Raw genomic sequence first — 24,555 nt, forward strand, 5'->3', positions numbered from 1 at the left:
TCCATTGCACTTGATTATTTTCTTCTGGTAAAACATAAAATTATGGCAAAACCATTGTTTATTTGTTTATGGCTTTTCTAAGGTCTCACTATGCAGTTCAGGCTAGTTTTGAAGTTACTATGTAGCCCAGGCTGGCATTGAACCTTAAACTCATAGTGATCCCCCTGCCTTGGCCTCCTGAGTGCTAAAATTAACTCCTGGCAAACCATTGCTTTAGACTGTTCCTTTCTGGGCTTCAAGAGACCAGAAAAAATGTAAGCAAAATGCCAAAGGCCACACAATCAAACTTAAGCTTTAAGGAAGTGAATAGATCCCAACACAGACCAGTCTTCCCTGAAAAACAGAAGTTCCTCCTCAGTCTGAATATGGTAATTTCCCTCTTCTTAAACCTTAAAAAAAAGTAACCTGATGTTAATCAGCACCTCCTTTTCACACCTCATTCTGTTTCCTTGTTTCCACATTATAAAACCCATTACTCTGCTACTGCCCAATGGGAGCTTATGTTCTGTCTAGTATTCAAGAATACATCTTATATTCATGAATTGTGAATAAAATCCAATAAGATCTACAACTGAACTTGTTGCAACTTTGTTATTTGATGCTTTATTCTGACGATTTCATTTGGCAAAGTTGAGTGAGTCGTTTAAGTTTATTTAGAGCTAAAAGTGTGCCCTGTGATACCAAACAACAACAATAACTAACAACAGACTTGTGCTTTAAGAACCTTCCTTTTTTCAAAAGCGAGAACCTGGCTATGTACTGTAAACTTTTCGGGCCTTCAGTTTTCTTTCTTTTTTTTTCTGTTTTAAAATTTCTATTAGTATTTTATACTACATGATGGCATTAATCGTGATGCTCATGCTATGATTTAACTTTTTGAAATGTAGCTGAATAAAAAAGTATAAGCAGAGAAGTATTCCTAGTTTTTAAAAAGGTCAAACTTAAGTGCTTTAAGAATATGGAGCAATTACAAAATGCTTCTTGCACCAAGTAACCCAGAATTTGACTTTGGCGTTCCGCTGGACCGAAACCTACAATTCCCAGAATGCACCTCGACAAGACAAGACGGGTGGTAGGGGGGAGGACGCTCCGCGCTGCTATAGCTTGGAAGGGAAGAGTACTTTCCGACAAGGAAGAGCTGTTTTGCCTCTCAAGGGCGGGAGAATGTTAGGGACAGCCTCTTGGGTGGGAGGGGCGAGGGCTAGGGAGCAACCAATCACCAAGGCATCCTGTGGAAGCGCCACAGAGCGACGAATTGGAATGCAGCAACGCCTGCGGCTTTTGGCGCGCGTTAATTTGAATGCGGGAGCGACTGCTTGGCTGAGGAGAGGTCCCGGGACGCTGAGGCGCACGCTTTCCCTGTGAGCAACCAGCTGGGAGTGCAAGGCCGAGGACACTCCGAGGTTTGTGGAAGTTAGAGAGTGTCACAGAAAAAGCCTTTGCCCTGGACTCTGTGGGTTGGCGGGTCGGGACCGAAGCCGCAGAGCGGCGGCTCTCCTGGCCAGAGGACGCCGGCTCGCTCTGTCCCTGCGCCAGCGTTTTCCGCGTCACGTTACCCTCACTGGTTTGGAGACAGGAGACTCCGGCGCTTTTCTCTCTTGCCTCACCTCGCTCCATCCCAGGAAGGTCTTCCCTTCGTTCCCACTGACTCCTTCGGTGTGTGTCGCTTTGAAGGAGGCGGGGGTCCCGTGGGGTCGGAAACTAACTTTCCCTCGGGTCGAGTTGATTTGCACGGTTAGCATTTTCAGCAGCCCTGCCAGAACAGAGTAGTTTACGTCTTGCTAGAATAATTTTCGAGTTAAGAATAAAGGTCGTCCTGCTTTGCTCCTATGGTGCGTCTCTCTCAAATTCGTTTTTTAAGACTGTGCTAACTTCGGTCGTTATAATTGATGATCTATTACTTATAGGAATTCAGTTAAGAAGATGGCATCTTTTACTCCTAAGAAGAGGAAGCAGGATTCTCTGGACAGTGACAGGTGAGTCTTAACCTACGCATAGAAACGCTTAAGAAAACTCCACCTTGTGTTCTCTCTTCAAATATATTTCCTAACATTTTCGTATTTCTAGTAGTCTGCACGTTTTGGTTACAGTAAGACTCTATATCCTAATTCTAGTTTGGAAATGCAGTAAGGTTTTATAATGAATTATGTTCTTTTGGAGGCAAAGAGAACACTGTTTTCTATAACTAGGAAATATGTCAGATGTTTTTTGTTTTCTTGTTCCTCTCCATTCACCACTTTAATGCTTAACGTAGTGTTTTGTGACAAGCAGGTATATACAAGCTTTGGTAGTATTTGCAGTTTCAGCTGAGACTAGTCCACTGATAGTTTTGGAACATGTCCTGCAGTGGTGGCCGAAGTGGGCTGTTTATATCTTTGAAAGCTCTGAAAGGTTCTCTCCGTCATTGGTGTATCCTGTGGATAAAGGGAACCACTGTATGTGAAACTCAAGTACATCTTATGCCAGAAATTTAAAAAGTCACTGAAGAAAAAGCCCCAGAAAATCAGTTTATTATGGAAAATTAATCATTATAGGGGACTTTTATATCCAATTGAGCAAGATATGTGGGCTATAATTTGTATGTGGCCTAGACATAGAAATAAATTTTGAAACACACAACATGTAAAAATGTATATCAAAGTTTCTTTTTAAACAATTTGATTCCATGAACATTATTGGTGTCTCCCTTTGGAAAGATATTTGAATGCTTTGTTTGATAAAGACAGAATTTAAGAATTCTGTTAAACTAATAGTTAATGTGTGTGTTTGGGGAAAAGGAGGTACTGTTTTTTGCATCACTTGTAATAAGTTTATTTTCTTAAAAGTAGATTTTCATAAATTTTGAAGCAAAATAATAAATTTATTTTTGGACTTTGTTTTCATAGCCTATTAGACATTCGATCAAAGAAATTAATTTTGGACATTGCTGAAGATTTGTTGCCATCATCTAATAAAATACATACTTGTAAAAGCAGTGAGATAAATGAAGAAAATGTGTCTTGCACTCAACAAAGCCATTTCACTTCAAGTCCACTCAGAACAACTAACAAAAATAGATTGCCACTTGCAAATCAGAGCTCACCATTTAAATCTGCTGTGTCCACTGTGTCTTTTTACAATAAGCCTAAGTGGTACCTCAATCCGCTGGAGAGAAAGTTGGTAAGACAGAGTAGACCCATTTCTCTACAAACTAGTAACGAAGGTAAATCTGTTCCCATCGTCGCACCAAAAATGCAAGGAAAACCAGTCTGCTCCAAGAAAAGGAACAAAAAGCTACAGAAAAGTTTAACTACTAAGTATCAACCAAATCATAAATGCATCAAGTCTGTACTGAAAAACTCTAAAAATTCCAAAAAAAATGAAATGACCTACAAGCCAGCTATGGAGAAAGAGAATACTTGTTACTCAACTGAAAGTAATCTGAATACTCCTCGAGTTTTAAGTCAAAAAATAAAACCACAAACTACACTCCAAAGTGGAGCAGCATTTTTTATTAGTCGAAAAAAACTCAAAAGATTGTCTCTGGAAGATAAGCCATCAGTGGGTCTCAACCAAAAGGATAAATCAAAAGTGATTGAAGATTGTGACACAAAGGCTTTAGGTGAAAGAAGAACTTTGGTGAAAGAACAAGTGCCCAAGTGCTTGTTACTAGAAAAGAAATTGAATATTGAGCTGAGTGCAAAAAGTAAAAATGAAGAAAAATTAATAAAGGTAAAGAAAACCAAATATATCACTGTAAAGACAGCTGGCTATTTAGCAGAACTTCAATACAGATAATATATGTAATATAGATGGATAGAATTTGATATGTTGTTTGGTTTTTTGGTGGTGCTGGGGATCAATCCCAGGACCTTGTACGCAAGGTAAGAGCTCTGCCCTTGAACCACACCACTGTTTAGTTTTTCTATTTGTTTCTGTTTTTTTTTTTTTTTTTTTTTTTTTAAATTTTTTTTTTTGTCTTTTTCCTTTTTATCAGTACCGGGGATCGAACTCACGACTGCCCGCTTTCAAGGCAGGCGCTTATGCTGCTGAGCTAAACCTCCAGCCCCTTGTTTCTGTTTTTTGATACAGGGTTCACTATATAGTTCAGACTGGCCTTGAACTCATTATGTAGCCCAAGGCTACATAATACGAAGTTAAATTTGCAGTCATCTTCCTGCCTCATCTTCTGAGTGCTGGAATTAGAGGTGTATGCCACCCTGCCTGGCTTGATCTTCATATTTTGAAAAGCTGCTTAAGGCCTGGTAGTGTAAAGAATTTGGAGGTGGGGCAGAAAGACAATAGATTTTTTTTCTTTTTTCTTTTTTTGGGTATGGCTTCTGGCAGTATTTTTCTAGAGGATAAACCTATTGCTTTTTGTTTTTGTTTTAGCTCATTATTTAATGTGGTAGATTATCCTAGAAATTTTAGAGAGCACAGCAGGTACATATATGTAAAAGAAATTTCTGTAATTTCTTACGTGGAGATCACTGTTTAGTTAGATGTGTATATATGTGCATATGTATTTGTGATATCTTTACAGTTGTTATTCTATGTGTAATTTAAAGTTTTCTACTGTCCACATGTGAAAAAATTAAAAAAGTTTAACCAATGTAATCAATATAAAAGTTAATTAGTGTTAAAATCCATGTTAGTTTTACACGAAACTGCTCCAATTCACAATAGCCATATTTTAGGTTCACATCAGTTACCTGTGGCTGGTAGCTGCCCCGCCAGACTATATAAGTCTAGACTTATTCATTGACATCTTCTCTGTAACCTTAATCAAAGAAAGGTCACTTTTTTTCAGGTAGCTAAAGACAGTTGACACATCAGGCCTTCCGAAAGGGAATCTCCCAGTTCAAGGCCTCTGTGTCTGCAGTATTGTAGACTCATCGCAACTCTTACAGCTAGAGAAAGGATAAGCCTGAAATACAGTGCCCTGCTACGCACAGTCTGAGGCTGAGGTGTGGGGTAATTCAAGCTCTACAGTCACCTCTGTCTTAACTCACTTGTTCTCTTCACTGCTTCCTTTCAAGTTCAGCCCCAGTTTATACATAACTCTTGTAGCTTCCTAAGTGCCAAAACTCAGTGGCAAACAAAATTGGTGGGCAGTGGATCAATCCAGCCCATGCCATGTTTTACTTGTCTTACAAGATTAAATATTTTGAGCCAAAGTTTGTTTAAATCCAAGAAAACATGTCTGGTGTCTTGTGAAAAATTGAAGGGTGGCAAAACTGAGCCCTGATTTCTGCGTGGTAACCTAGGGCTGAGTATCATACTGTTTGATGTCATATTATTTGGTAGATATGAGCTTTTCATTTCCCTTCATTAAGTCAGTTTATATATTTGTTCAGTCTAGTTTTGATACTAACTGCCGCTCTTATAAGCACTCAAGTTTATAGTCTACTATGAGTGTTTCCTCCTGTTTATTAAGTGTATGGTTAAGTGAGACACATTCTTGCTGCTAAGCCCTGACAATCTAATTCTACTAATACTTCATGTTCTATTTATTAAAAAACCCTGTCTTGATTTACCAAAATCCATTTATGGGTGTGTATCAATTGGATATGTAAATTTGTTAGTATTACTTTAAGTATATACCTATGCACTTCCTGTATGTAAACTTTTCCAGTTTAAAAGACTTTTGGGGTACAATTCAAGTTAAAAGTAAAACTCAGCAAAACAAAGTAGAAGGCAGTTTTCTTACCATATCCTGTTTATTCACACCTATTTGGTAATGAACTTATAAATTCTAGTAAAGAAATAAATTTTCTGCAACATTTTTGTCTTATTTTGATTTCTTAGCTTCACTCTGTAGAGCTAGATATTGAGTTCTGTCTCATTTTCAGCAGCATGAGACACTAGACTTTCTAAACATCATAGAGTTTTAGAACTGGGCTCTGTCATCTTAAGGTTTTGTCAAAGATGCACTGCTAGTGTTCATCTTTGCTAGCTAAAGATGAATCTGAAAGGGTATAAGGATCCCCTTTCCCCAGTTCATGGAGCACAGAGAAATGGCTAAAATGTAGCCTCGATTGGGAGTACTGCTTAATTTTTCCTTTTTGCCATGTTATCTAGTCCCTCACCTAATTAGTACTATTAATAAATTTGTCAGGATACCTTCTGCTTTCTTTACTACTTCCTTTTTAAAGTCACTAACAAAAAGTTGTCCCTTTCCAGTTTGGGGACTTCTGGGGAGATTTTTGCCCATTTTTACTCATTTATGTTCATTTTATTATGGAAGGGATAGTCTATAATCTTTCTTCAGCCATCTATCTGGAAGATACATTTTTGACAAAAATGATAAATTACAATATGTGTACTTTTAAAAGGTGACATTTAATAGACTGAGGAAATTTTCTGAGGATTTAAAAGTCAGTATAGGATATAATGAACTATTTTTGGCTTCAGAAACATCTATTTGGGTTCATATACTAAATTGAAAACAACTAAGAATTCTTAATATCTTTACCTTTTTACCTTTTCAGGACTCATCAATTGCAGTAGTTTCTTCAAAGGAATGTTCACTTAATAAAACTAAGGATTTACCTTCAGATGATTCTGTTGGTGAGAACAAAAGTAAGAAAATTTCTTAAATGAGGTTAGCCCTTGTAATAATACTTTATCACATGTGTCAGTGTAAAATTCGTATACAGTAATATTTTCTGACTTTAAAATGTTTTTCTGTCTATGAAGTTATCTGTGTTTATTTCTGTGGCACTATTTTCTCTGATAAAATAGTGTGCAGTACATTTTAAAAGCAGAAGATAAGATGATTTTTAGATTAAAACTGAAGGAGTAAACAATTTATGTTATGCATATATGTGATCAAAGCCCAGGTATAACTGGGTGTGGTGGTGTATGCCTGTAATCGTAGCACTTGGGGAGCTGAGACAGGAGGATTGCTGCAAGTTTGAGTCCAGGCTGAGCTGCATGTTGAAACTGTATCCAAAAGATCTGCCCCCCTCAAAAAAAAAAAAAAAGCCCAGGTATGAGCAAAACTTTAGCAGTGATACTGTAGTCAGGTCTCAGAAACCCTGGAATTTAGTCTAGGTCTACTGCTGCCTAGCTGTGTGATCTAGGAAGAGATCTTTAAAGTTGGGAGTTAATCATAACTTTTAAGTTACTCTTACTTCTGAAATTGTATTAACTTACAGTGGCATTGTTCAATTAATTTGTTTTTAGTATACAAAGAGGTTAATGAGTATTTTATCAGCCAACTTTTGGTAATTTCACCTCAATTATAAATTTGGAAATAAAATTCAGGAGTAGACCTAGTGACTATAGTGAGAAACTTGCTAATGAGCAAAAATAAAAATAATAGCATAATCTAGCCCTTAAAGGATTTAGTGATGTACAGAATACATATTCATTATGTAATCCTGAGATGTAATGTGGATAGTATTCACTGAGTTCTGAGTATGTACTAGACAGTGCTAAGGTTAATATATATGTTTCCCAGGAGTGTGCTCCTAGCAATAATAGGACATAGAAAAGGGACATAGAAAAAGGATGGCTTCTACTGCATTTACAGTAGTTAAACATTTTTCTTTTAAAATAAATTTATCCTTGGGTATGGTGGCACATACCTGCAATCCCAGCCCTCTGAAAGTTGAGGCAGGAGGATTGCTGTTAATTAGAGGCCAGCATGCGTTACATAGTGAGACCCTGTCCTAAGCAAAATAAAAACCAGAAAATAAATGCACTGCAATACATTGTCTAAATTAATTTAAAGAAAAGTATTGAATAAAAATAATACGGATGGTATGAAGATAGGGTAAAAGTCATGAAAGTCTTATGCAAATGACTTTTTTTTTTTAAATTTAGTAACTAGTGTAAAGCTGCCTGGTGGCACACTCCTATAATCCTAGTACTTGAGAGGCTGAGGCAGGAGGATCCTTGCAAGTTCAAGACCAGCCTAGGCTACAAAGTGAGCCCAAGGCCAGTCTGAACCACATCGTTAGACCCTGTCTCAAAAAAAGCAAAAGAAAAGAAAAACCACTATAGTTTGTCACTTAATTCTTTCACAATCCTAGTAAATAGGTTTGCTCACTTTATAGATGAGGACATAGAAGTTACCCTGAAGAGCAGATCAGATCTACTGTGACTTAGTTTCTAGAGGGTGAACTTTAGAGCACAGTTAAAATTTGCTTTTTATCAAATAGCCTACTCTATACTACTTTTTTTTCTTGAATCAACTGCTATTTTAACTGGCCATTTTTTAAAAAAACTTGTTTTGGTATAATTTTAGGCTTATAGAAAAGTTATAAAAATAGTAAAATTTCTATATACCCCTCATGCTATTTCCTCCACTGCTGATATCTTTTTGCTATTTGTCAAAACTAAGAAATGGCCATATTGTAATGGCACATGCTTGTAACCCCAGTACTCAGGAGGCTGAAGCAGAAGGATTATTGTGAGTTTTAGGTCAGCCTGAGCTGCATAGTGGGACCCTGTCTCAAAAGAACCGAAACTAAGAAACTGGTATAAGTATATACTATTAACTAATCTCTAGATTTTATTAGGGGTTTTTCACTCTAGAACCCAATCCAGGGCACCACATTGCATTTAGTTGTTGTGTCTTTTTAGTTTCTTCTGGTGTGACTTTTCTTAGTCTTTTCCTTATTTCTGTATGTACATAATAGCATGAGTTCATATTGATGTTTTTAGTGTTACAGGGTTTTAATCTATTATTTTATGTTTTATGTTTTGATCTGTGATCCATTTTCAGTTACTTCTACATGTATAATTCTTTGCATGTAGACATCCAGTTATTTTAGCACCTTGTTGAAGATTTTTCCTTTTCTATGGAAATATCTTTGTCTCTGTCAGAAATCTGTCGAATGCATTTGTGTGGTTCTATTTCTAGGCTGTTTTCCTCCTATCTATCTGTTTGTTGCTCCTTTTGCTAATATACACTGTATTGATTATGGTTAAACTTTGAAACTAAGTAATAAGTGTATTACCCTTAGAATGTTACGATTTAGAAGTTTGATTTTATTTGGTAATTTGAATTATTTTCCTTTTTTGACCCACCAGTTTCTCCTGAGCCCCTTGTCTATCCTATTTTCAGTGCATCTTCAGGCAATACAAAAAGGTAGGAATTCTTGCTTTAATGTCCAGCTTTTACCCACATAGGTTTCTTTTTCTTTCTTGTGCTACTTAATTTGGAGCCTATTCTTCACCACTGAGGGGAATAGGGTAATAATATTGAGAATAGATGAAATCAGTGCCTCTCACAGAAATGTCATAAGGATTTAGAATTGAGAGAGGGAAAAGATCTCAGCAAGGCTGAGTAAATCGAAATCAACTGGAGGGTGCATGCCCCGTTTGGAAGGGCAGTTCCATTTAGGTCTAATTAATACATGTTTTTAAAACAACAGAGATCTGGTGATGTGTTAGTGTCTCTTTTAATATCAGGAGTGCACATTGTTTATTGAACTCTAGATTTAAAAATATTGTTAGCTAGTCCAAAATTTTAAATAAAGTGTGTGACAACTAAAATGTATCTGTTAGTGGAATTTGGTCTGAGAGCTTCCAGTTTGTAAGTCAAATCCTAAACATTTTTTCCTAATGCATAAAGATTGCCTCAACTATATCTGTCCAACCAAAGTTTCTCTGTCTTTTCTTTCTCTTCCTTCCTTCTTTCTGTAAAAATTTTAGAGTACTGGTATGCTGCTGTCAGTATAAGGAAAAGTGAACTTTTATTACTCTCACCACCTAAGTAAAATGTTGTTTGTTCCTAATTTGCTGGTTATTCTGGTTGCCTGTGGGGCTGTGAAATTCCGTAGCAAAATCTTTTTACTTGCTGTGATACTCCAAGAATTTCTTTATACTTATATGGGTAGATATTATCATAGAGTGAGTCAGCTTCCAAAAGGATTCTGCATATTTGTATCTGATACTGCAGAGGAAAGTTTCTGGAGTTGGAGAAGACCAGGATGTGAGTCTTAAAATCCTTACTTGAATGAATGACTGACCCTTCTCTTGGTTGGCCTCGGTTTTTTTCATTGTTTTATAATACTTAGCAACTTTCTATTTAAAGATCTCCATCTGAAGAAGAGTCTTCAATGGAACCTACCACATATATGAACTTCTCGAAACAGACCAATACACAGAAAACTGTGAATGCCAGAGATGCAAACAAAGAAACGAAAGACCAGCTCATCATTGTGAGTAATTCAGAACCCAAGCTTTTGTACGTGGCTTTCACATGTAGAATGTGAAGCCCAGACTTTGCCCTAACGAAGTTAACCTGGGTCGTAAATGCTCCCAACTTTGTAGCTGTCCCTTTGTTGAGGTGGCAGCAGTGGTAGGTGACAAGTGAGTCCACTTGACCTGATGGCTCAGCGCTGGTATTTAAATAGAACCCTGATGAATGAGTTGTTTGTAAGAAATAAAAATGATTGTTGGTCAGCAGAGGATTTAGTGGGAATAGTTATATTCAGTTAGACCTAGGTTTGGCAAACATTGGCATGAGGGAAATCCAACCATAGCCTTTGAGCTATAAATGGTTGTTAACATTCTTAAAGATGGCCCAAAAGCTTAAAATACTTCTGGCTATTTTTACAGAAAAATTTGCCAGCCCCTGTGTGGCATTTTCAGTGGTGTTAAAAAGTACGTTCTGAGAATGGAAGTCGTCATTTGTGGCACTGGGCGTTCTTGATTTCCCTGTATTTGGGGATTTTTCTGCTGGTTTGGTTTGGTTTATTTTTTTGTTTTGTTTGAGACAAGGTCTCACTGTGTAGTGCAGGCTGGCCTTAAATTCACTTGTGTAACATAGGCTGACCTGGACTTCACAGTGATCCTCTTACCTCAGCCACTTGAGTGCTAGAATTTTAAGTGTGTGCCACTATGTGCAGCTGCCCACCACGCACAGCCTCTGTTGTTCTTGAACTTTATCATGTGTATTTATTTTTTAACTTGGTAAAGAATTTTAATTTAATTTTTTTTTTTTTTTTTAGTATATGTACTGCCAAAGTGAGCACTATTTTTTAAGACTAAAGAATTTAACATTTCCAGCCATTTAAGGAAGAAGTACTATGTATTTAACATAGCAGTCCTAAAATTTTTCCCTTCCTATTTGAAATAAGGAGTTCCACTGTGCATCTTAGTATAATTTTTATAGTTTAATCTTTTTTTTGTTTTGTTTTCTTTATTTTGAGACAGGGTCTCATTGTGTAGTGCTGGTTAGCTTCAAATTTGCATTAATCTTCATGCTTCAGCCTCCTGAGTGTTGGAATTGCAGGCATGAGCCACCACGCCTGGTTGGTTTAATCTTACTATAACTATCAGTCTAGTGGCCAGGGATTTAGCTTAGCAGCATAAGCGACTGCCTGGCAAACGCAAGGTCATGAGTTTGATCCCTGGTACCAAAAAAAAAAAAAAAAAAACTTGTCAGTCTAATAAGGAATCATGAAATTTTTTTTTTAAACTGTATTCAAAAAGAAAATTCTATTATATAGTAATTTATAGCATTTTTAGGTCTCTTCTCATCCCATTTTATTTTGGGAGAGGATGTAGTAAGTAAATGTTTGTTTAGTATTTTACTTGTGCCAGCATAAAAAATAAGGGGAAATTTGAATGGTTATATAACTGAATTTAGAGCTGTTTGTTAGAAATATATACATGAGCTTTTTTTTTCTCCTAACTTCAATTACAGGATGCAGGTCAGAAATATTTTGGGGCTACTATGTGTAAGTCTTGTGGCATGATCTACAGTGCTTCTAATCCGGAAGATGAAATACAACATATCCAGTATCATCACCGATTTCTGGAGGGAATCAAATATACAGTGAGTCAATATTATGTTTCTTTTTTTCTAACAGTACAACTGCCTTAAAAGAGACATTTCCACTAAACACCAAAAGATCAACCAGATGTGGAGGCTCAGCACTTGGAATTCCAGCACTTGGAAGCTGAGGCAGGGAGATCACTGAGTTTGAGGCCAGCTTGGGCTACAAAGTAAGTTCAGGGCCAGCCTGAACTACGTAGTGAAACTCTGTTTCAAAAAGACAAAAAAGGAAAAATATTGGAGTATCTAATTATCCATAAGTATTTTACTGTCTACAATTTTCTTGTGCTGAAAATTTGAGACTGACACTACTAAAAAAGTAAGGTTTTGTTGTTTCACAGTGCTGGGCCTCATGGCCCAGAGCCTTGTGGGTGCTAGGCAAGTGCCCTGCCCCTGCACTCTTCCCCTGGCTCAGAGGTCAGCTTTTAATAATACTGCTGCAAACTTATGATCAGAAGTCCTGGCCTAAATTGAGTACTCAAGTACTCCTGCATTCTGGTCCCTAGCTTTCTACCAGAGCTCAACAGATGAGATACAACTCAGATTTAGCCGGGCGTGGTGGCGCAGGCTGATTATCCCAGTCCTGGGAAGGCTGAGGCTCAAGGCCCACCCTGAACTACACAGTGAGACCCTATCTTTTATAAGGCCAAAGGATTAAAATATCCCCTAAAAACCCCTCAGTCTGGAGAGGAAACCCTTTCCCTGCTGTATTTCTTCTTTGGTGATAACTTTAGAAAACAGCCTCTCCAGGCCTTCTGCTTTATCAAGCACCATTTTAGTCCCCACACCCACTAGTCTACCTCCTACTCAAATACGTCCTTTTCTTCAGACAGGGTTAGTATGATCCTGCATACTTTAGGAAAGAGAAGGTTCCCATTAGCAGTTAGGTACTGATTCATCTGGCCTCAGCTTTTCAATTATATGATAGAAAAGGTGTATATGCATAGTATAATTCTTTCCTGCTATAATGTGCTTTCCATGTATCAGCCAGAGGATTCTTTTCTAAAGTAGAAATAAAATGTCATCATTCTCAGCTTCAGATTTAACTTTCTCCTATTACTCTCAGAATAAGGGTCCTTTCTGTGGTCACGAGAGCCCTTCATCTTCCGGCCCCTGCCCTTACTGTGTGGCACATTCTCCCTTGAGGTTTAAGCTCCTGCCTTTAGAACAAAGTGAATTCTCTTGATGAGGTGTGATTGTTGTCTATATTGGGTTGCTTTCTTTAATTTATGGGAACCTGCTAGATGTTTAATCCTTATTTATGTCAACAAGTGTTTCTCGTTCTTTTAAGATTTAAACATACTTATGTTTTTGATATATTAATTTATCACGCCTCACCATTCACAAGGTACAGAAGTATATTCAATGAAAACTGCTTCTTCCTCTTCCAGTTATTTCTATGCAGCCAGCAGTAACAATTTTAAGTCTCTCTGGGTATCTTTCTACATTTACAAAAAAAAAATACCATTACTCAATGTTTATCCTTTTTATGTTACATGATGCCACACATAAAATTAAAATTTTTAAATTTGTGATCTCTGCATTTAAGAATGTGATTCTCAATAAAGTTTTACCTTTATTTTCTTAACATTTTTTTTAGATATAGATGTTATATTTAGACCTGTGATCCATGAGGAATCTTTTTGAGGCATGGCATTTCCCCTGGGAGGTGTGTCTTTCTTTATGTTTCTTCTAAAGATTTGCCAGTTGTCCCAGCATTGCTGCTTCAGTGGCTCCTATTCACTGAGTGTCAGTGCCTCCTTCAGTATATACTGTAGTCCCACACATGGATGGTTTGTTAATAGACACCATTAATGGACTCCGTTCTGCACCAGTAGTCTGTTTCCATGTAACTGGGATTGTCCTGTCTCAGTCTGCTGTGCATCTGGGATTGCAGGTGTGAGCCACCTCATTGGGCCTGGTAGACACTGAGTGAACATTCCCTGGAACTCAGCTTAGCATTTCTTTCCCTGAGATCTGATTGTGGGTTCTTAGCTGACTTGCTTTGTTTATGACAGAATACGTATATACATGTCTTCCATGTGAGCCCACTGAGAGCACTTGTTTTAAGCATCTTTTATTTGTTTTACCATCTTTTAATTGGGTTTCATTTTTATTTATCATTGCTTGACCTTTGCTTCTCCCAGATCAAATTATTCAATGTGTTTTAGTTTGTTTTGTCTTTACAAATCAAACCTCTTTTTTTCCTTTGGCAGAGTTGGAAAAGAGAACGAGTAGTGGCGGAGTTTTGGGATGGAAAGATTCTGTTAGTCCTGCCACGTGATCCCAGTTATGCTACCAGAAAGGTGTGGAACGTTATCATTTTAATCTTTATTCTTCCCTCACCCCCAAGAAATTGACCTGTGTCGAAGCGTAAACCTCTTTGCTAAGAGACAAGCCATTTTGGTGCGTGGTCATGGGGGAATTCCAAAACAGTTGATACCAAACCAAACTTAGAATCCCAAGACAGAAAAGAGTCATTTGGAGAATAGGGAAACCACATAAGGCACTGGAGCTTAACTTTTACCTTTATCTTCCACTGGTAAAAGCCAAAAACTGAACTTTTCAGCTGAGTATTGTAGCACATACTTATGATCCTCCAAAGGCTGAAGTGGTAGGATTACTGGTATGAGGCCAGCCTGGGTTACATAATGAGATCCTGTGGTAGGAACAAAAAGGCCTCTTCAGTGTTGAGAAAATGATGGCCCTTCATCCGTTTTTTATGTTGATGGTACCTGTAATTCTTGGGTTGGATTTTCTTTTGTGTTCATTTTTTCTTTTTCTTTTTCTCTTGGATTGACTATTTAGCCAAAATGAGTAAATAAAACTAAAACGAATGTTTGTTGCCTTTCTATTGTTTTATCTTAGCCAAGAAGACCTTTTTAAAACAAATTCACCTTTTGGTTTTTAACATCACTAGGTAACAGATGTCCAAGAACTTGTTGATTATGAATTGGGCTTCCAGCAAGTTGTTCCCAGATGTCCAGAAAAAGCCAAAACTTTGCTCTTTGTTTCTGATGATAAGAGAGTGGTTGGGTTTTTAACTGCAGAGCCTATCAAACAGGTATGTAATATGTTTCTTAGTTTATTAGTATAATTTATGTGCAAAATAGTTGGAATAAGTCTAAAACATTTAAGACTGGTACAGTTAATGGCTTTATTCCATTTAAGTCTCTGCCCATGTGGATAATGAAGTCATTTATTCATATTTGATACCTTGCTTTTATAAGCAGAGTCAATTGTACATTTATCTAATCATTTCACCTACAGGTAGTCATTTCTATACCTAGAGATGTGTAAACTATAATTTTAAATAAGCGAATCTGTAGACAGTAGTCTGTTTATTTAGATAATGACTACTTATCCCTTAATTAAAGGTAGGTATTAATTAGCAATGATCGGGTGAACATTGTCTCTGTGTTATTAGAAGTTAGAAAACCATCTGGTTTGTATCAGCATGCTGTAAAAGCGCTCACTTTAGTTTTTGTTTCTCTCTCATGACCAGTTTTATTAAGGTGTCACAAATGAAAATTATGTATGTTACAAGTACAACTTGATAAGAAATTCCTAAGTACAGCCAATTAACATGTTCATCACCTCACTTATTTTTTGTGATGAGAATATTTAATACCTATGATCTTAGCAGTTTTCAAATCTCCAGAACTTATCCTAGGTGAAATGTTGTGCCCTTCTGTCAGCATTATCCCAGTACCTCCATCCTCTGTCTGCTTCTATAAGTTCAGTGTTTTAGATCCTATGTTTACATTAGATCATGCAGTGTCTGTCTTTCTGTGCCTGGCTGATTCTGCTCAGTGTAATGTCCTCAAGGTTTGTCATGTTGTCATAAATGATAGGGTTTCATTTTATAGCTAAATAGTGTTCTATTGTATGCATATACATCACATCTTCTTTCTCCATGCATTTGTTCATGGACACTTAGGTTGATTCCATGTCTTGACTGTTGTAATGCTGCAGTGAACCCAAGAAGGCAGAGAGCTCTGGTTTTTTTCCTTTTATTTCCTTTGACCTATACCTAGAAATGGAGTTCAGGATCATATGATAGTCCTCTAATTTTTTGAGAGAATTTCATTCTGTTTTGCATTGTGATTCTACTAATCTGCATTCCTACAGCACTGTACTGTATAAGGTTTCCCTTTTCGCCACATCTTAGCTAGCATTTGATGTCTTTTGTCTGTTTTCTAAGTATTCTACCAGGTTTCAGGTGCTGTTTTATGGTGGTTTTAAGGTGTATTTTCTTCATGGTTATAATGTGAAGCATTTCTTCATGTACTTGTTGGCTATTTGTCTACTTTTGAGAATGTATAGTTAGGTCCTTGTCCTTTTTTCTAATCAGGTTGTTTTCTTGCTATTGAATTCCGTATATATGTTTTGTCTGTCGTTCTTATAACGTTATATATCACATTTATTGCTTTGTGTATATCAAACCATTCTTGTATTCTAGGGATCAATTCCACTTGATCATAGGGAATGGTTCTTTTAATACACTATTAAGTTTAATGTGTATTTTTACAACTTTTGCTTCTGTGTTTATCAGGGATTCTGGTGTGTAATTTATTTTTGTATAGTGTCCTTGTCTGCCTTTCCTACTAGGTCAATCCTGGCCTTGTAAAATGAGTTTGAAAGTAGCATATAGTTGGGTCTAGTTTTTTTTCATGTATTTACCCACTGTCTATTGATTGGCAAATTTTGATCCCTTACGTATAAAATAATTAGATCAGGACATTCTGTTAATTATTTTCTGGCCCCTTTGTTTCTTTTTTCCTCTCTTGCTGTCTTCCTTTGTGATCAGTACTCTGCAGTAGTATGCTTTGGTTCTTTTCTCTTTGCCTTTTGTATGTTTAGGATACAGTTTTACTTTGTGTTTAGCATGAGGCCTCCAAAATATCTTTTCTAATCTTCTTTAAGCCAATGACAGCTTGACTGGTATGCAAGAGCTCTGCATTTTTATCCCATCATAACCCATACACGTTTATGTTTTAGGGGATACTGTTGGCCTGTTTTACATTATCTATGAATAAGGCCTTCTCTGAGCGAGGACAGGTGACTTGCGCCTGTAATCCCAGCACGTGGGAGGCTGAGGCAGGAGGATTGCCATGAGTTTGAGGCCAACCTGGGCTACAAAACAAAACTCTGTCTCAAACAAAAAAAAAAAAAACCTTTTCTGTCTTTGATCTTAGGGAGTTGCACTGTTTATGCAATGATAATAGGCACATGTAGCCAACTAATACATCTTCTACCCATTCTCAGTTCTACAGCCAAGTTTTCTTTCTGCTAGCTAAAATTTAATTAAATGCGCTTCTGTCAGAACAGGTATGGCCAGGCATGGTGGCACATACCTGTATTCCCAGTACTTCGAAAGCTGAGACAGGAGCATCTTTGTGAGTTTGAGGCCAACCTGGGATACAAAGTGAGTTCAAGGCCAGCCTGAACTGCATAGTGAAACCCTGTCTCAGAAAAAAACAACAGGTATAATAAAAATGAAAAAGACAAGGCCAAATGCTGGCAATTTGGAAAGTAGATCTCTCATGTATTATAGTAAAAATATGAAATGTTATAACTACTCTGGAAGAAGCTTGGCAGTTTCTAAAAAATCTGAACATATGTTTATACTTATGACTCAGCAGTCATATTCCTGGGCATTTATTACAGAAAAATGAATGAAAATACTTCTGCATCAAGTCCATATGTAAATGTTTATACAGCTTTATTGGTAATAGCACAACCTGGAAACAAACTGATCTTTAGTAGGAAAGGGGTTAAACAAAGTGTAACATACTTGTGTGATGCAATATTACTTAGCAATTACAGATATCTGTGAACAACATGGAGCGCGAGGGGATTATGCTGAACGGAAAGGAAAGTCTCAAAGTTCACGTGTTCTATGAATCTCTTTGTACGACATTCTCAGAATAACATAATCATAAAGATGGGGAACAGATTAATAGCTCCCAAGGATTATTGGGGCTCATGGGGAATGGAATAGGACTCTAGGTAGTAAGCGGAAGACCTTTGTGGGGGTACGTAATTCTGTATATCCATTGTGGTAGTGGCTACATAAATGCAGACTTCCATGATGAAATGTCGGGGAACTGTAGACACACATGCCAATATTAATTTCTTGGTTTAGATACTGTAGTATGATTATAGAAGATGTCAAAAATGGTGAAGGAAACGTAGACCCTCTTTTTTTTTTTTTTATCTTGTGCATGTATAATTATTTGAAAATAAGGGGCTGGCTTTAGCCCAGCGGTTCCTTCGAGTCTGGCTTCCCAACTGCCCGTGCCGACTGGTCAGGTGGTTCGAGACCTGCGGGCGCTCTCCAGTCCTTTAAAAAAAAAAAAAAGAAAAGAAAAGAAAAAGTTTTCTTAAAACTTTAGTATCAAAAATCTGGGGATGAGGGGTGGGGATTTAGCTCAGCAGCACAACCACCTGCCTGGCAAGCGCAAGGTCATGAGATTGATCCCTGGTACCAAAAAAAAAAATATTTTTTCAAAAGGCAGGGGCCTGGGAATTTAGCTCAGCAGCATAAGCGTCTGCCTTGCAAGTGCACAGTCATGAGTTCAATCCCTGGTACCGATTTTTAAAAAAAGGAAAAAAATAGCTGGGTGGTGGCACATCTATATTTCCAACACTTTTGGTGGCTGAGGGAGGAAGTTTCTGAGTTGGAGCCCAAGATGGGCCAACTTCATAAGACCTCTATCTCCAAATAAAAAATAATAAAAGGGCTGGGGATGTAGTCTAGTCAAAAATGGTTATTTTTGGGGCTGGGGATTTAGCTCAGCGGCATAAGCACCTGTCTTGCAAGCAGGCAGTCGTGAGTTCAATCCCTGGTACCGATAAAAACGAAGAAGACAAAAAAAAAAAAAAAAAAATGCTTATTTTAAGTTTTTCATCAAAAAAAGAATTTTCATAATGGGATGGCATGGACTCAAATGGGGATATTTCCGTATTACTGGTATTTTGTGAACATTGTATAAATACATAAGAATTAAAGACATGTTAAAAAATTTTAATACTTTTGATCATATGATTAACTTTAGATACTCAGGTTTTGTGCAAGGAATTAAAAAAAAAATAAACATGAATTCATCTGGTTTTTCACCTAAAGCAATTTCTGCATATCATTGCAGGCCTTCCGTGTCCTGTCTGAGCCTACTGGCCCAGAATCCTCAGGCTCTAAGGAATGTTCTAGAGCCTGGCAATGTTCAAATGTACCAGAACCTGCAGTCTGTGGGATAAGTAGAATCTGGGTTTTCAAACTGAAGAGAAGAAAGCGCATTGCAAGACGACTTGTTGACACTCTGAGGTAAGAAAACAAAATGAGTCTCAACCTTGAACCTTGATTTCTTAGCTTTCCCAGAACCTCTCTTGATTCATGAGCCAGAGGGAAGGATGTTGGCAAGATGCTTCTCTATAAAGTCTGTCAAAGTCAGAGTAAAGTCCTGCACTAGTAGTGAAAAATTCCAGATGTACAACATTCCAGGCTAGTTTTTTGGAGGTAAAGACCTATTTTAACTTTTATTAAAATAAAATAAAAATGGATGACTAGAAGAATTAAATGGTAGCATTCCTGTAGTCTCAGCTACTTGAGAAACTGAGGCAGAAGGATCAACAGTTCAAGGCCAGCCTGAGCAACATAACTACACTTTATCTGAAAATAAAAAAGGCTGGGGAGGTACTCAGTGCCTTCTGGGTTCAGTCCCATACACCAATGTGCTGAACCTATGCGTGTGCCACTGCAGACTGTTTATATCATTGAAAGCTCTAAAAGGTTCACTATCACTGCCCTGTACCATTGGGAAAAAAAAGAGAATTAGGAAAAAAAAAAGTAGAAAATGTAGGCTGACATGTTACAGCTCCGGCCTAGTAGGCACAAGGCCCTGGGTTCAATCACTGTCAACCCTAAAACGGTGCTGATATAATGATGGTGATAGAAAATACAAGACCACATTTTTAGTAGATTCAAACCATAGAACACTGCATTTTAGTGACTATAATTGATAGAAATACAGGAAAATTAATAAGAACCCACAGAAGAGGAGAAAATATTTACACATTTTTTATCTAATAAGGGCCTAAAAATCCAGCATATAGAAACAATAGAAAGGCAACCCAATTTAAAAATGGGCAAAAGAAGCCAGACATAGTGGCACAACTTGTCACCCCAGCTATTTGGGAGGCTGAAGCAGATTGGCAACTTTGAAGCCAACCTAGACAATATAGCGGATCCTGTCTCCTGAAAGAAAAACAGCAGCCAAAGGATGTCAGTAGACATTTCTTCAAAGAAGAAATGCACATGGACGACACGCACGTAAAAGCATGTTCAACATCTGTAGTTATTAGGGGACTCATACACTAAAGCCAGTGTAACATTCACTTCACACCTGCCAAGATGAATATAAATTAGGGGGTGAAAGGGCAGGGGGTGAAAATCGGAGAGTATATGGAGGAAATTGGAATCCTTATACCTTCCCGCTAGGAATGTAACATATTGCCACCTTAGAATAGTCTGGCAGGTTAACCCAGAGATTGTGCTCCCAGGAATATGGGAGACATGAAGCCTCTGTCCAGACAAAACTTACACGTGAAAGTGCACAGCAACACTGTTCATAATAGCCAAAAAGTGTGAGTGGTGTAAGCAGCTATGAGCAGGTAGATAAAATGTGGTGTGTTCATTCAGGACAATGCATGGTAGCTGTAAGTAGGGATGATGAAGTCCTGGCACAGGCCATAGCCTGGAAAAATCCTTTTTTACTTTATTTTAAAGAGGATAAAACAGAATAAAACCAATCAAAACAAACCAGTGTAAGAGATACAGGACTTCAAAGTTACCATAATGCCTCTTGATATCTTCAAAATAGCTGCAGATAACTTCAGACATAGTAAAATTCAAAGAGAACAGAAACAAAAACAAAACAATGAATGCAATAAAGGATTTCAAAAACAAGCCAATAGTAAATCCAAAATTGCTACCATAATATATCTTGCTATCTTTGAAATAGCTGCTCCTGCCATTGGCTTCGACATAAAACAAGAGAATAAAACCAACCCAAAAAACAATGGAAATGATACAGAACTTCAAAACAAAGCCATAGGGAATCAACAGTGGCTGCAACCCTCAGAAGCAAATGCCCCTAGATGCTACACTGTATACCGCTATCCTCTGAACTTGTGATGAGACCACTGGCCCTAGGGCCTGCAGTGTTAGTGAAACACCACAGCACCACAAGCATCCAGTTGCATTTCTCCTCCGTAGCTATCATAGCCTGCATTTCTCAGGATTAGCCTGTTGCTTACGCACAGGGTGGGATGGGAGGAATGATGGGTACTTCTTGTTTGCCAGCCTGTGTGCTAGAAGGGGTTGGGATCTGGCTGTTTCCAGTCTGCCAGCAGCCTGCAAATGGCACTGGTTCCCAGACTGCACTTGCTTCAGCCTGAACAAAGTTTGAAAACATTGTGCTAATTGAAAAGACCCCATATTGTGTAATTCTGGTTAGATTAAAAAACAAAAGACCAGAACAGACAAATCTATAGAGACAGAAAATCAATTCTTAACTGAGGGAAAGGTAAATAGAAAGTAACAGATACAGGGTTTCTTTTTGGAGTAATAGCTGGATAGTTTTTGTGACTATACCAAAAAACAGCTGTGTGCTTGTAAAGGATGATTTTTATGGCATATGAATTATATCTGGACAGATAAAATCAGTGATTCTCTTATTTTAAACTTCTGTGCATACACTTTGCAGCCCTGTATATTGTTGTAAACAAGGGTGATTGTTAGTTTACCTAATAAATTACAAGGACAAGTTGCTGGGATTACAGGCATGTACTACCACACCTGATTTACAAGGAAAAGTTTTAACATACATTCTTTTAGATTCTACACATAGCATCTACAGAAAGCAGATTCAAACCACTGACCACACTGAGTGGCACTACTGAAATCTAAATTCTAGTCACTTTTGAAGAATAAATGCCAAAAGTCTTGAGCCATAATTCTAGTCAATCACACATAAAAGGGCTCAGTGAGGAAAATTAGCATCTGTACTATGTTTTTGTTTGATATTTAGATCTCTCTCTTTTCTATCCAGGTTAAGTAAACCTAATCCAGAAATCCAAAATTCTAAATGCTCCAAAATTCAAAACATTTAGTCATACTTGGGGCACTTTTTATGTCAGATTTTTGGACTAGTGATGCTCGTAAAGCTTAGATACACAGACTTTATTTTAAAAATGTTTTAAAATTACATTTTTAAAATGAAAACTTCTTTTGGATTTGATTTTTTAAAGAAGATTTCTTAAAAATTTTTCTTAAAATCTGAAATACTTCTGGTCCAGCATTTCAGATAAGGGTACTCAACCTGTTTTATATTGAGATTAATAGATTAATTTGATATGAGGAGTACTGGTACCTAACCAGGCTTTACCAGGCAACAATCCAATTTTTAGAAAAAGTCTGAGGATGTAGTTCAGGAGTAGAGTGCTCGCCTCACATGCACAAGGCCCAAGGTCAGTCCCCAGCACGGCCAAAACCCTAATAATTCAGCTGATGTGCGATGGGGACTGAGAATGTAGTTCAGGTGCTGAATGTCGCTGGTCTGCCTGTCATACTTTTGAGTTGCACGGCAAGAAGAAATAAAATATTTATTTGAAAATATCTTTTTTTTACATGGCTGAGTTGAAGATCCAGGTAACATACTCCATAGCTGTCCTATATATGAGGAGCTTTAGACTGAATCTTGTCTTCTATACAGAAGCGTCTGTCTGAGTCCTGGCAGGGGCACTGTTCCTAGTTACTCTGCAGGAGCAGCAGCTGAGGTCCAGATGCGGTCATTTGTACGAACTCACAGTCTGAGGAAAGTAGGAGTTAGGGCTGACATACACTGGTCTTGTTTTCTTTTTAAAGCTGATACACTTGTAAAGATGATGAAAACTGAATATTTTGTTTTAGATTGTAATAAGTTTAACAATTTTGTGTTCAATGAAAGTAACCATATTAGATGCTTATGTCTTAATTGAAGTCAATTACTTTGAACTAATGTTGATTTAATAAAGACTACTTAAATTGTATATATATTTAATCAGAATTTTCAGTTGATTCCACTGTTAAAATGTCTTTTTTTCTAGGAATTGTTTCATGTTTGGCTGTTTCCTCAGCACAAATGAAATAGCATTTTCTGACCCGACACCAGATGGCAAGTTATTTGCAACCAAGTACTGCAACACCCCTAATTTCCTTGTATATAATTTTAATAGTTAAAACCAGTTTCAACTCTGAAACAGTTACCCTGTGGATAAGTTCAGATAATTCCTTATGCAGAATAAACAAATTAATATCAAAGATAAATACTGAGACACACCCCTCCCCATAGTTATGTTCTTTATGATTTGTAAAGTCAAGGAAATGTTGAAAGGAAAAAATCTTCTGACAGTACACTGACCAGCACTCTTTGAGTCTGTAATTATGGAACATGATACCTGTAGCTGGAAAATTTCCAAGGACAAAGCAACCTGGTTTCTGCAGAAATGTTACCACTTACCTTTTATAAAGCAGCATAGACCAGGATTCTCTTGTGTCATGAGACACAGAGAAACAAACCTAAACCCAGGCAAATAATGTCTATGCCCAGTTTTAAAAGATAATTTCTGAATTCTCTATACAGGGTTCTCACTTTACATGAGATATCAATAGTAGTTCTCAGTTCAGTGTCTTTAGACTTGAATTTCTAACTAGTACTAAAAAAAGATGGTAAGGAAGGAGTAACATGCCATATCCATTTATGCAAAACAGATGTGTAGTTTACTGTTTTAATCATTTTGAAAAGCCAGTCAAATATATATCAACTGTCAGATTTAATTGAAATTATACTTAGTGCGCTGTTGTCACATCACTAATTTGTACTGCATGGAAATATGTACTACATGGAAATACTGCTGCTTAAATTTAGGTAACTTGTTACTGGTAGTTGTGGTAATTAACAAAATGAATGCCTCTTGGGCTGAATGATTCATTTGTTTTCATGTTTGCATGGTTCTTTTTTTTATTTTTTTGCTTGTTTAAAATGCACCTCATTTGCGTTGAACTGTCTGGCAAGTCTTTGCAAAATCTGTGATGACCGACCAAGGTCATTAAGTGTACCCGAGCTGAATGGACCAGAGAAGACTGACAGCCTGCAAACATTGTACACCTAAGTGTACACATACTATTGTGGATAATGTTTGGATACTTTGAAAAGCAAAAGGTAATTCAGTATGTTTTGAGGGGTTTTTAAAAAGTCATTTAAAACTATTCTCTGCCAGTAAAACTGCAAGGAAGTAGTTTTCTATGTCTGCTTTGTTCAGATATAGTCTTTTTTACCTATAACTTGATGTAGTTCTACAACTTAAAAGCTGGTGTTCTAAAGGAATATGGGAATGTTTAAATGACTGCAGTTATGCGAACATTTTAATGCTGTTTTCTGCACTGCTGTTTTTAAATTTATTTAAAAATTTTATGAACAATATTTTGGTTAATGCTTTTATGATGAATCATTAAAATTTGTTCTCTAATGCAATTGACAAGTGTCTGATTTTATTTACTTAATTATAAGTGGATAAATTGTTTAAGGCTGGGCTTAAATTGTTTCTCTTGCCTCAGCCTTCTAGAGTCTAATTTAATCATTATACAAGTAGTTGATACTCTGTGGGAACAAAATTGGGTGGGGGAGGGGGGATACAGTGATTGCCAAGGGAAGCAGCTTCCCCATAGTATTTCCTTG

At 37.2% G+C, this 24,555-nt stretch overlaps 1 protein-coding gene across 2 annotated transcripts; it reads left to right on the top strand.

The window, feature by feature from the left end:
* The first annotated feature begins 1,258 nt into the window (after positions 1–1,258).
* Positions 1,259–24,351, top strand: Esco2 (establishment of sister chromatid cohesion N-acetyltransferase 2). Of its 2 annotated transcripts, none has more exons than XM_003479374.4 (11): positions 1,259–1,403; positions 1,908–1,976; positions 2,886–3,711; positions 6,471–6,561; positions 9,022–9,079; positions 10,028–10,154; positions 11,645–11,776; positions 13,993–14,082; positions 14,697–14,840; positions 18,928–19,103; positions 22,925–24,351. In XM_003479374.4, the coding sequence occupies exons 2-11, from the start codon at positions 1,924–1,926 to the stop codon at positions 23,055–23,057; spliced, it is 1,830 nt and encodes a 609-aa protein (XP_003479422.1). In that variant the 5' UTR covers positions 1,259–1,403; positions 1,908–1,923; the 3' UTR covers positions 23,058–24,351. The 2 variants fall into 2 exon arrangements, with proteins under 2 accessions (XP_003479422.1, XP_063090987.1); XM_063234917.1 differs by lacking the exon at positions 1,259–1,403 and adding an exon at positions 1,452–1,656.
* The last annotated feature ends 204 nt before the right edge of the window (positions 24,352–24,555 follow it).

The sequence above is a fragment of the Cavia porcellus genome, unplaced genomic scaffold (genome assembly GCF_034190915.1).
Source record: "Cavia porcellus strain 051 isolate PalLab524CR breed Dunkin Hartley unplaced genomic scaffold, mCavPor4.1 scaffold_24, whole genome shotgun sequence".
In the NCBI taxonomy this organism is placed as follows: Eukaryota; Metazoa; Chordata; class Mammalia; order Rodentia; family Caviidae; genus Cavia; species Cavia porcellus.